The 12427-nt window shown below is 59.3% G+C and overlaps 1 protein-coding gene across 2 annotated transcripts in view; it reads right to left on the bottom strand.

The window, feature by feature from the left end:
* The window catches only part of LOC117871399 (cGMP-dependent 3',5'-cyclic phosphodiesterase-like), a 371452-nt gene that overhangs the window by 16698 nt on the left and 342327 nt on the right, over positions 1–12427 (bottom strand). For both annotated transcript variants that reach the window (XM_034759335.1, XM_034759336.1), the window contains 3 exons: positions 9517–9628; positions 3747–3786; positions 1748–1811 (listed from right to left, as the gene is read on the bottom strand). In XM_034759335.1, the coding sequence (XP_034615226.1) occupies positions 1748–1811; positions 3747–3786; positions 9517–9628 (216 nt within the window). The remainder of the gene's footprint in view (positions 1–1747; positions 1812–3746; positions 3787–9516; positions 9629–12427) is intronic.

Below are 12427 nucleotides of genomic sequence, written 5' to 3'. Positions count from 1 at the left end.
CTTGATCCCGGCTTCTGTGGTCCCTGGTGATCCCATGGCATGGGGTGTTAGCGCCACAGTTCTGGCTACATTCCAGCTGGGGAACAACATTCGGCTTTCCTCAGTTTCCCCTACTCTCCCTTCTGGGCAAGGTGTTCTTCATCTCCTGTCCTAAACTACGCAGTGCTGTTGGGCACAGAGAAGCAGCTGCCACATTGCACCCCAGAAGTGGCTGCATTTCTGTGGTGGACAGAGATCCTTTTGGATAGATGTGAAACACTTTGGGTCCGTGTTGGATAAAATTAGCTGGTTTGCCAACAGCTGCATTATGTAGGCTTTCCAACCCTCCAGGACTGACCTGGAGTCTCCAGGAATTAAAGATTAATCTTTAATTAAAGGTTATGTCATGCAATGAAACCTCCAGGAATACACCCAAACAAAATTGGCAACCCTATGTGGGTGGCATATTCCTCTACCCTGGTCCCTTCCTGTGGCTATTCTCGTGGATAGGGGCTGATCTAGCCCTCTGCACTCAAAAGAAACAGGAAAATTAAAACATTTAAACACCACTTCCTGTTATATTTACAAATGCAGACACCTGAGAAGGAGAAAATTAAGATTGGAAGTGTGTAACCTTAACTGTGCCCCCCTGGGCCATGTAGCCTTAACTCTGCCCCACAGGCCATGTAACCTTAACTCCAGCCCCCAGGACACATACCCCTAACTCTGTCCCTGGGACATGAACCTTTAATGTTGCCCCTTCCCCTGGTGCATCTGCATCATTGTGCTGCAGTCGTTAGTCACACAATCATGTTCTATTTCTCAGCTGTTATATTGCACCGTAGGAGTCTCTCTCTGGGACACAAAGCTGCATGCCAGAAGCCAAAGAAAACACTTCTCCCCTGAGCCCTGCGTAGGCTGCATGTGGCTGAGTTTTGCCCAGCCCTAATCCTTGCAGGTGCTTGGGCTATTAGCCTGTGGGCCGAGCCCGTGTGAATCAGGCCCAGCGCTGCCCCCCTCAGGGCCAGCCTCGGGAGCGCAGGGTCAGACCCCGTGTTTGTACCTTTCTGGGGCTGGGGACCTCAGGTAGGGGCTTCCATGTGGCTGTGCAGCAGGTGAGTGAGCCTGGCACACTCCTGGGCTGGCGACAGCAACCCTCAAGCCCCTTGTGCTGCCTCTCCAGGGCACAGGGTAAGACGGGACTGGGGCGTGATCGTCACCTTGTTCCACGTGATGCGCTGGAGGGAGCAGGCAGCCGGGCAGCTGTGTTCTAAGTGCAGGCCTGAGCCCTGAGCCCCTGGCCTGGGCAGGATCTAGCCCAAGACCGTCCCAAGAGAGAGCCATGTTGATCAGAGAGGACAGGGCCTGGCCTCTCCTGAGCCCGGGGGGATGCCTGGAGCAGCAGCTCTGCCGGACCTGCTCCGATTCACGCCGGGGGACGCGAGAGGAGAGCCAGGCCCCGTCTCCATGCTCAGGAAGTCCGCAGGTTTGCTGCCCTATTGGGGTGTTGCACGGGGAGCGAGCGTGGGGGGGGGGGATTTACACCGGGGAGCCGGACATCAGAGCTGTAAAAATAACCAGCGAGGAGCAGCTTTCCCACGGGATCAGCTGTTCCCGGCGCATGTCCCAGCCGCAGCAGAGATCGAGGAATGTGATGCCAGTGTGCATGCACACCTGGCCTCCTTGGGAGCAGGGGGCACCCGAGGGGCACCCAGCCTGACTCCCCACCCCCAGGGTAACGCCTCGCGCAGAGCAGCCGCTCACTCACATTTCGGCGTTGCTGAGATTCCGGGCTTCCGTGATGATCTCCTGGAGCAGCACCGACACATCGTCTGCGGGGGAGAAGCAGATGGTTTGGCAGCTCAGACCAGGCCCAGGCAGCGCGGGTAGGGGCAGGGAGGCTCTGGGGACTGGTGAGGGGACACAGAGCCCCTCACCTCTAGGCCTGAGCCCCCCGATGCTGAGCAAGAGGCCTCTCCAAGGGACGGCTCCGTGACCAGAGCTGGTGGCCTTGGGTCGTGGCGCATGGGTGTGACACCCCAAAGCAGGAGCTATGGGGTTAGGCCAAGGTCCTGGCCGTCAGCCCCATACCCGAGCCCATTGCGAGGATACCAGGCTGCAGCTCTGTAGGCCGAACATGTCAGGGTTCTAATCCCTGCCCCAATGCCAGCTCCCTCCACAGCAAGTCACTTCCCTGCCCCGTGCCTCAGTTTCCCCATCGGTACCAGGGACAGTGCCTCTTACTTACTCTGCAGGCCGGCTGGGAGGCTTGGCGAGATGCTCGGGGGATGAAGGAGGTGCTACATAGGTGGTGCGAGGGCCAGATTCTACTCGCCATGACACCAGGGTAAAGCCGGAGGGATGTCAGTGGGGCCCCCTGTGGTCACTGAGAACAGGAGCTAGCCCTTAGCACCGCTGTACAGCCCTTTAACATGGCCCTGGTGCCCTGACTCCATCCCTAGGCCTCTGGACACACGGACGTGGCTATTTGCCTTGTGGCTGCTTGAGCGCCCAGCCGGAGGAGCACTAGGTGCCACCAGCCCTCCCCGGTCAAGTGCCCTGGCAGGCTTCGCCCAGCCCCGGCTGTCGGGCAGTCATTTATCCCAGCCTCACACGGCCGGCGTCTGCCGGAGTTGGCTCTGGGGGCTGGCTCCGACGAGCCCTGCTCTTTGTGGGACTGTGTGCGCGCAGCAATCCGGCTCGGCCTTATCTACACCGCCTGCGTGTACAGCTGCGTTGCGCCGCGCCGCGCGGGTCCCACCGGCCTCGGAGAGGAGCCGAGTGAGGATGTCTGGGAGCACACAGCCAACTGGGGGCAGCCGTGCGAGAGCTGGGGAGGGGACGCCAGCCTGCTAAGCAGCTAACTAGATGGAGGCAGGCAGGCCTAATGGTTAGACACTAGCCTGTGACCGGGCACTTCTAACTTCCCCTTCCCCTTCGTTACGATGGGAATAGGGCCCGATTCGTGAAGCACAGAGGCGGTGGCCAGCGTCTCCAGCCCGTTGCAGAGCTTGGGGCTGGCCGTGCAGTCAGGAGCAGGACAGAGCCGACCCTCGCCTCCCCGGATGTTTAGAGCTGGTGGGGGAGGGACCTGTAGAGAGAGGCCAGCGTCCATGTGGCCCCTTAGTGGATACAACCAAAGCAGTGATTTCTAACTCCCCTCCCCCGCCAGCCAACGGGAAAACACCCCACGCGATGGCCGCCGGGTGTCCCCCGTGAGAAAGGGGCGGGAGGTTCTCAGCCCAGGCTGCACTGGGCGTTGCCCAGGTGATAACCCGCTGCGGATTGGCACGGGTGGTGGCAGCCATCCCAGGAAGGCCGGGGAGACTGGGCTCCTTATTCGTTAGTGTTTGGGGGTTTCCCTCGGGAGCCCAGCGCAGGGCAGCGCCCATGCCCTGTGGGGCAGACGGAAGGAGAGCTGGCCGGGGACGTCTTCGGGGTGCAGGGCTGAGTCTCCAGGATGTGAAGGACCAATCGTTGCTACCAGCTACAGCGGCTCTGTTAGCTCAGGCCCTGGGAGCCGTATTTCGGAGCTGAGAAGACAGGGCCGTGAGCCCTCTCTGAGTGATGCATGCAGGGAGGTTGCCGTGGATTTGTCATAGGGGGCTGTGTCCACTAGGAATGTGGCTTCCCAGCGGGCCCCCAGCCTGGCCCCAGCAAACCTGGGCCAGCTGAATGTGCAGACCTAGAGACGAAGGCCCAGCCGGCCCATCAGTGAGTCGGGCGCTAGCAGTACATGGCCTGTAGGAACAGAAAAAGCCACCTACCCAAGTGCGTAAACAGGTTCTTAGCCACTTGCAGGAGCGCCTGTGGGGGGGAAAGGAAATCTGGTTATCTGAGTTCATTATTGGAGTTAATTAGCCAAGTCTGCTCCCCTCCCCCACCCTGGGCTCAAGACCAGTCACCAGCCAAAGCTCACTTCCGTCTTCCTGCTTGTGACCTCCGCAGTCTGCTATAAATCCCCATGTTTCCGCCTAATTAGCCTTCATTATCTCCCACAAGCACCTGACACCCGCTGGCTCAGGGAGGGACGGACAGCGATCGGCAGCAGGGACACAGACAGGGAGCGGGCCTGAGCACTGGGTGTACAGAGAGCCCTGGCGAGCGGGATCACCCCCAGGGTGCTGCCTTCGGCTCAGCGGTGTTAGGGTAGCAGCGGAGATCAGGGCCCTACCGTGCTAGGCGCTGCACGTACACAGAGCGAGAGTCAGTCCCTGCCCCAGGGAGCTTACAGTCTACAGAAATGGCGGGAGGGGAAACTGAGGCACAGAGCGGGAACAGTGGCAAAGCTAGAAATGGAACCCAGATCTCCTGACCCCGCCCCCCCCATCCAGTGATCTAGCCACTAGGCCACACCACGTCCCCCACAGGGCATTCCGGGGAGTACAAGAGAAATGCTCAGAGGGACTAGGAGAGAGGAGGGCAGGACGACGCGGAGGTGACGGGACAGAGATGCTGTCCAAGGGGGATAAGCTTTGTGTCCTACCGGTGAGGGAAGTCACTGCTTTAACCGTAGCCCTGCGCTATTGGTGGGTTCCCCCCAAACCCCCGTTAATACACCTCTACCTCGATATAACACGACCCGATGTAACACGAATTCGGATCTAACGCGGTAAAGCAGCACTCCGGGGGGCGGGGGGGCTGCGCGCTCCGGCGGATCAAAGCAAGTTTGATATAACGCGGTTTCACCTATAACGCGGTAAGATTTTTTGGCTCCCGAGGACAGCCTTATATCGGGGTAGAGGTGTACCATCAAATGGTTTCTAAACATCTGTGGCTTCCCATTAATTCCCCCCTCACACACACACACACACACACCGCCCCCACCCATCACCCTGGGAGCAGCGGCCATCCTCAGGGCAGGAATAAGTTCGTCTCTGGGAGAGACTTTGCCTCTGTCAGGCATTAGGCCCAATCGGTGAAGTTATTTCCTGGTCCCCAGTGCAATGCTGATGCTATGCCCCATAGTGCCACTGGAGGGTGCCCCGAGCACGAGGCTGAAGCAGATGTTCACTACCGTTCGGGTGTGAGTCTGTGTGGTGGGGGGTTTGAGCAAGCCACATCAAGGAGTCGGCATGGGTCGGCCTGGCTGAGCGTGCAAAGGAGAGAGCATCAAGTGTGTAACCAACGCCAGCCCGTGTGACTGTGTGAGATCCCGGGTGTGTCAGTGAGCAAACACATGAGGGTATCCACCTGTGCGAGGGAGTGTGTCACCACTGGCGTGCCGGTGTACGCTTGGGTGTGCCAGCAGATGCGCGTGCAACCAGATGCCGTTGCCTGCAATAGTGCGAGGCGCGTAAGTGCATGTGACCCAGCGCTCGTGTGTACATACATGAGGGTGCCTGGGTGTGTTCACTAACCCTGAACTGCAGCAGATCCAAGCCCCCGGGAAGCAGGTTGGGTGTAGAACTGGGCGGGAAACAGTTTTCCCAGCCTGGAAATATTTTCCAGAGTTTGCAAGTTTTCACCTGACTGTGGACAAAAAGTCAGATTTGAACGTTTTTGCAAATCAAAAAACCAAAAATGTTTCGGCTTCGGTCAGTCCCAGTGGTTCCTTTCGCTCAGTTGGAAGGAACCATTTCCTTCGGATTGCAATTGTTTCTTCTTTAACCTTTTCTCAGTTGAATGAGCTTCAATGTCAAAGCAGAAAGCCGGGAAACTGGACTGTTCGGCTTTGAAAATGTGGAAACAAAACGTTTTGACAATTTCAGAACTTTTTTTTTTAATCAAACTTGTTGCCAGCCGGGAGATTTGCCAACATGGACCTGGTTTCCTGAACGGTTTCGACAAATCAGCATCGTTTGATGAAAAAAACGTTTGTCAAAAAGTGCCTGACCAGCCACTAGGGGGCAGCGTTACACACACAGTCCGTTACCCTCCTAGAACGCCAGCTTTGGAGTCTGCTGCACATGGGACGAGTGGCCACTCCCCAGCACCAGCCAAACTGAGACCCTAACCCAACCCAACTCCCTCCTGTCCCATTCTGGGGAAGCGCCATCTCTCTGCCCAGGGATCACCTGGGGCCAGTGTTATTATTAAACACCTCTGAACAAAGAAACCGCCTCTTGGGGAGGCGGAAATATGAACAATAGTGAAATCCTCCCTTTAGGTGCCTGCTGAGATGGGAGAGAGCAGCTGCATCCTGGCAAGCATGCCCATGCACCGGGCGCTTTGTGTAATAATAATAATAATCTGCCTCCATAAGGGCCTGCTTCCCACTTAAGGCACTGGACTAGGTCTCCAAAGATCTGGCTTTAATCCCTGGCTCTGCTACTGACCAGAGACAAGTCACTTTATTGCTGTGCCTCAGTTTCCCATCTGTAAACCGGGGCTGACGATTGTGTCTTGTCTACACAGTCAGTTCCCAAGGGCAGGGACCGTCTCTTACAATGTGTCCAAGCAGCGCCTGGCACAGTGGGGACCCAGTTTGATCTGGGCTGGTTGGCACCGCTGTTCCTTGGATCTGCTCCAAGCTGATACCTCCTTCTCCTCGCTTCACGCCCCCTAACGCCCAAAGAGGGTGATGCCTGAAAGGACTTGGGCCTGTCTAAGCACTAGCTCCGAGCCCTTCCGATGGTCAGCGTGTGCAGCTCTGCTTCCCTGTGGAAACGGGGCGATGCTGGCAAAGCAGCTTGGCACTAACGTCACATGGGCAGATGCTTCGGCGCAACTAGGCAGCTTTAGTCTTGTGGGACGCTGATACGGAATCAGCCCCGCTGATGTGCGTATGGACCGTTGCCCCCTGCTGGACGGTGCCGATGTGCGTAGAGACCGCTGCCCCCTGCTGGACAGTGCCAATGTGCATAGAGATCGCTCCCCCCTGCTGGACGGTGCCGATGTGCGTATAAACCGCTGCCCCCTGCTGAACGGTGCCGATGTGCGTATGGACCGCTGCCCCCTGCTGGATGGTGCCGATGTGCGTAGAGACCGCTGCCCCCCGCTGAATGGTGCCGATGTGCGTATGGACCACTGCTCCCCGCTGGATGGTGCCGGTGTGTGTAGAGATCACTGCCCGCCACTGGATGGTGCCAATATGCGTATGGATCACTGCCCCCTGCTGGATGGTGCCGATGTGCGTATGGATCACTGGCCCCTGCTGGATGGTGCCGATGTGCGTATGGACCGCTGCCCCCGCTGGATGGTGCCGATGTGCGTATGGACTGCTGCCCCCGCTGGATGGTGCCGATGTGCTTATGGACTGCTGCCCCCCGCTGGATGGTGCCGATGTGCGTATGGACCCCGTCATGATGCTGATGTGCGCATGCCCCGTGCTGGGTGGTGCTGAAGTGTGTATTCACCACTGCCCCCTGTTGCTGTGGCTAGGACGGGTCACACTCTAATGGCTGGGGTCCTGAGCAGAGGGCTAAGCCCCACCACCCCCAGTAAGAAAAGGTGATTCTCCTCTAGCTCATGTTGTCCGAGGTCTGCGTTTTACTGCCCGCACAGGACACCACAGGGGCCAGCGAGCCATTGTGAACATACCCCAGCGCCACGGGCGGCCAGGGGACAGGAGGCAGACAAGGGTGTTGGCAGGGCATCCCCCCTGTTCTCTGCATCCCTGTGGGTGGAGCGAGGCTCCTCCCGGCCGGCCTGCCCCTATCAGCTCTGGCCAGGGCATTTGCGATTCAGATCCACGTGTCCCGTTTAGCCAAGCATGGCAGCGTGGGCTCCTGAACTCGCCCCTCCCGGCCTGATGAGCGCCGTCAGAGCAGCGGGCCGCGGCGGGCTTGGGGGCTGAATGACAGGCGGAGTAATTAGCAGCACCATGACGGGGGAGGGGTGGGAGGGCTGCGGAGAGTGGAACTGCCTCATTTCTATCTGGCGCCGAGCTGGGACGGATGGGCTGATGGGCCTGTCCGGGCTAGGGGTGCCAGGTGTCCAGTTGAAAAGGGACCATCGCAGTGCCAGTTGGCACTGCTGATCGGGCCGTTAAAAATCTGGTTGGTGTGGGGCTTGCAGGCTCCCTGCCTGGCTCCACACGGCTCCTGGAAGCGTCCGGCATGTCCCTCCGGCTCCTAGGCATAGGGGCAGCCACGGGGGCTCCATGCACTGCCCCCGCCCTGAGTGCCGGCTCCACAGCTCCCATTGGCTGGGAACTGCGGCCAATGGGAGCTGCGGGGGTGGCGCCTGTGAACGGGGGCAGCGTGCAGAGCCCCCTGGCCATCCCTTCGCTTAGGAGCTGGAGGGATGGGATGCCACTTCCAGGAGCCACCTGAGGTAAGCATCACCCAGAGACCGTGCTCTTCATCCCCTCCTGTGCCCCAACCCCCTGCCCCAGCCCAGAGCCCCCTCGTGCCCCACCCCAGAACCCACACCTCCAGCTGGAGCCCTCAACCCCTCCCACACCCCAACCACCTGCCCCAGCCCAGTGAAAATGAGCGAGTGAGTGAGGGTGGGGGAGAGCGAGTCACGAAGGGAAGGGGGATGGAGTGAGCAGGGGCGGGGCCTCGGAGAAGGGGCGGGGCAGGGGGTGGGGCAAGTGTATTCGATTGTCTGCGATTAGAAAGTTGGCAGCCCTAGCCTGGGCGGATCCAGATGGGAAGTGTGACACCAGCAGAGGAAAGAGCAAAGTGGCCTGGCACAGCCCAGAGACCCGGCCAGGGGGCAGGGCAGAGGGGGTGGGTCAGACAGGTGCTGAGAGGCTGGATTCAGACTTGAGCTCTGGGGCATTGTCAGTCCTGGGGCAAGTCACTTCATCCTGGAAACTGGGGGCGAGGTTTCTCTACCTCACAGGTAGAACTTTCATCCATCCGTGCCTGCCAGGTGCTTAGATACAGCCAAGGAAAGTGTACAGATCACTGGGGTACAAACGTAGGTAACCCCACATGTCCAGACATGGGAAGCTCCCGATCTGGGGATGGGGATCCCCCCAAAATGTGTGGGACTGGACCTGCCTTTCCTGGCCTACAGGATAATCAGCTCTGAGTTTACCTGGAGACCTATGAAACATCCTCTCAACAACACTGTGACCTGCTCTCCGCTCTGGCCTCCGGAAGAGGGGGCGTTATGGGCCCCGCCACATGACAATGCTGGAGCCAGTCTGACAGCCCGTCCCTCCCCGCAAGCTTTTCCAGAGGAGATCCTGGCTTCAGAGACCCCTCCTCGGGATAGCAGGCCTCTCTAGGAGCTGGCCTACACGGCGGATAAGGGCCAGCTACTGCTACCAGTCAGTGGAATTTCCTCCCTTAGCTGAAGTTGTTGAGGCCTGCGCTGTGGAGCTCAAAGCCCAGGGGTCTAGCCCCATGTTGGCAGGGGGTTGAGAGTTGGGGCGCGGCCTGCTGTGGGTGCCTGGTTCAACCCCCTCAAATACCCGTCTTGCCCCATTCCCTCTCCCAGTGCAGCGATGACCCGGCACCTCCACTCGATGCCCCATGGCTCTCCGACGGAGCATGGACACTCAGTCCAGCCCCTGACCCCCATTGAAAGGCGGATGTAGCCAGCTGCCCCCACTCCCATATGCACTGCTGCAGCGGCCGCATGGCCCAGCCTGTTACATCCTGCAGCCGTGCGTAATGACCGAGCGAGCTGCCCTCTTACCTGGCACTCACACTTCAGTTTCTGCTCCTTCTGGAAGGCCAGCGTGCTGGTCAGGACGGTGGAGGTGTAGCAGAAGCAGTGTTGGATTCTGTGCTCGTCGGCCTCCGTGTAGCTGAGGCAAGAAGAGCGGCACGGTCAGAACAGGGACGGCGCGCGGTGGCTCCTGCGGCCAACGCCGCTCAGCTGGGGAGCCTGCCGGTGCTGCCTGTCCAGAGGAGATCCACCTCACTGACATGCAGCCACCTCTGGGGCAGGACATGGCAGCTGTTCCCCAGTGCACCGTGCATTCCCCTCCTCTCTCCTGGACTACTGCAATGCACTGCTCCAAGGCCCAGCTCCCCGGGCCCATCACTGCCCTGCCTCAGTTTCCCCAGCTGTAGGACAGGAATGCGGCAACTGACCCACCTCGCAACAGGGTGGGGGTGAGGATTCCTACACAGTCTATCAGGCCTCAGGTCAGGTCAGCTGGAATTTGCCCTCATCTGCTCCTGTCCCCTTCCCAAAACCCTGGCCTGGACCGGCCCTCTCGAACGGGCGGTGCCGACCTCGCCCATGAAACGGTGGCAGGCTACTGGCGGGATCAGGGAAGGAGGGGATGGGGCTTTGCTCTGTTGTTATTATTCAGCTCTGAATCCAAGTTTCAAGAAATGAATTACCCAGCGAGGGGGCTTCTCTGCCTGTGGATCAGGGAAACGCTTCACTGCGCCTTTAACTGGAGCTGGTGCCTGGCTCAGACAGCGCCCAAACCTGGCATGGACACTGAAGGCTCTGATCAGCAGCACAGCCCTTCCCCCGTCCTACACCCGCTTGGGTCCCAAGCACCAGGCAGTAAAGGCCCAGGGCACAATTCTACCCTGTCCTTCCTCTTGTGTCGTCACTGGAACATTTAGCTGAACACGACACCATTCTGAGTGGGAGCTTTTTTACATCCAAGTGGCATCTGGCAACACAGCCCCCCTGCTGCAGCGAGTTCCACCGGTTAACAACATGGTGCTCAATGGAGAGGTTCTTTGCATAGTGTGACGAAGTGGGACTGTTCTTATGTTTCCTCTGAATACTGTAGGGGTGCCTCAGTTTCCCCTATGCATTTCTTAAGTCTCTAGGTGGTGGGATAAGGGGGTGTAATTGTTGCAGAGCAAAGGGCCATTGTGCATAAATGGCCGACACTCTGTCTCCTGGCAACTAATGGCTGGGGCCCTTCCCCCCTGCAAGGTGATAGCTAAAGGTGTTGGGGAACAAAGGAATCAGGTCACCTCCTGGCCCCGGAAAGAGACAAAGGCCAGAGAGGAGGGGCTGGAGGGTGAGTCAGTTTGGAGCTGGCTGGGGACTTGTTCTCTGTACCTACAAGCTCTGTTTTAGACCATGTTCCTGTCATCTAATAAACCTGTTTTACTGGCTGGCTGAGTCACGTCTGACTGCGAAGTGGGGGGTGCAGGACCCTCTGGCTTCCCCAGGACCCCGCCTGGGCGGACTCGCTGTGGGAAGCGCACGGAGGGGCAGAGGATGCTGAATGCTCCAAGGTCAGGCCCAGGAAGGTGAAGCCGTGTGAGCTTCTTGCCCTGAAGAAGAGTCTGTTCACAGAGAGGAGACTTCCCCAGAGTCCTGCCTGGCTTCGTAGGGAGCAGTTCCAGAGCATCGCCCGGGGACGCCGTGACACATGGTGCTAGGGTTACACATATATGCCAGCTCACTCCATCGCGTGAGCCCTTGGTCTCCTCTCACGGAGTGGAGGAGAGACTGCTGGGTTTTCACTCCATCCTTCCTGGTTTAAAGACCCCGGTCCAATCCCCTCCACTCTTCCCCCGTATTAATTTTCTGCCTCCAGTATCTGATGCTACAGCCTGAGGCCAGGAAGTCCCTTGCCCCTCCTCACACCAGCCAAATGCTCTAATTAACGTCGCTCGAAGCATCTACGGAATCTCAAGACAGCTCGATTCCCTTTGGACCCGTGGCACCAATCAGTGGGGGGCTGATGCTCCCCCAGGGTTTTCGCACTTGCTCAGCGTTTCACAGGCCGCAAAGCCTGGCTGCTCTGAAGCAATGGCTCTGCCCGACCTCAGGCCAGCGGTCTCGCTATGGCTGCATGCCGGCCGCTGACATCCCAGCCACACTGATGGAGGAGCGGCCAGGCCGAATGGTGGCAAGCAGAATTGCACCCCGGCACGCCCCAGTTCGGCCTGCCGGCCCTGTACAGCATGTCGCAGGAGGTCTGCCAAGAACTCAGCTCCTAGCAGCACCGGCTCATGCACTGGGCGAATAAGACAGGGAGGCTCCCCGGCAAGACAGACTTGGGGTCCCTGTGGGAGGAGGAGGTGGGTGCATGGGGGCTGGAATGGGGTTGGGTCTGGGGGTACGCCCCTGCAATCCTAGGGTTACCATTCGTCCGGATTTCCCCGGACATGTCCGGCTTTTTTGAGTTAAAAATAGCATCCGGGGGGAATTTTTCAATGTCCGGATTTCCCCCCCATGCAGAGCGTGCGCGGCTTACAGGGCAGCCGACTGGATGGTGCCACTCGCACGGGGCTCCGGCAGCCAGAGCCCCTCCTCCACTTCCCCCCTCCTCTCCCCTGCAACTTGAGACCACTCCCCTCCTCTCTCTCCCTCCCTCCCCCCCCCTCCCCCCGCCCTGCATTCGCAGATCGGCGGCCGGCCGTTCGCCTCAGGCCTCCGGCCCTCTGGAGCTCCGACCCTGCTCCCCTCCCCCTACTGTCGAGCGCGCTGCTCTGCAGCACAGTAAGGGGACCAGGGGGCCAGAGAAGCGGCAGGGAGGTCCTGGGGCGGGGGTAGTCAAGAAACAGGGAGCAGGGGGGAGGGTTGGAGGGTCAGGAGTTCGGGGGGGGCTGTCTGGGGGTAGGGGGTGTAAGGCTTTGGGCAGTCAGAGTACAGGTGGGGGGGTCCCAGGAGGGGGCAT

Source organism: Trachemys scripta, chromosome 1 (genome assembly GCF_013100865.1).
Source record: "Trachemys scripta elegans isolate TJP31775 chromosome 1, CAS_Tse_1.0, whole genome shotgun sequence".
In the NCBI taxonomy this organism is placed as follows: domain Eukaryota; kingdom Metazoa; phylum Chordata; order Testudines; family Emydidae; genus Trachemys; species Trachemys scripta.
Note: the sequence above shows the minus strand (reverse complement) of the source record. Positions and strands in the feature narration are given on the sequence as shown.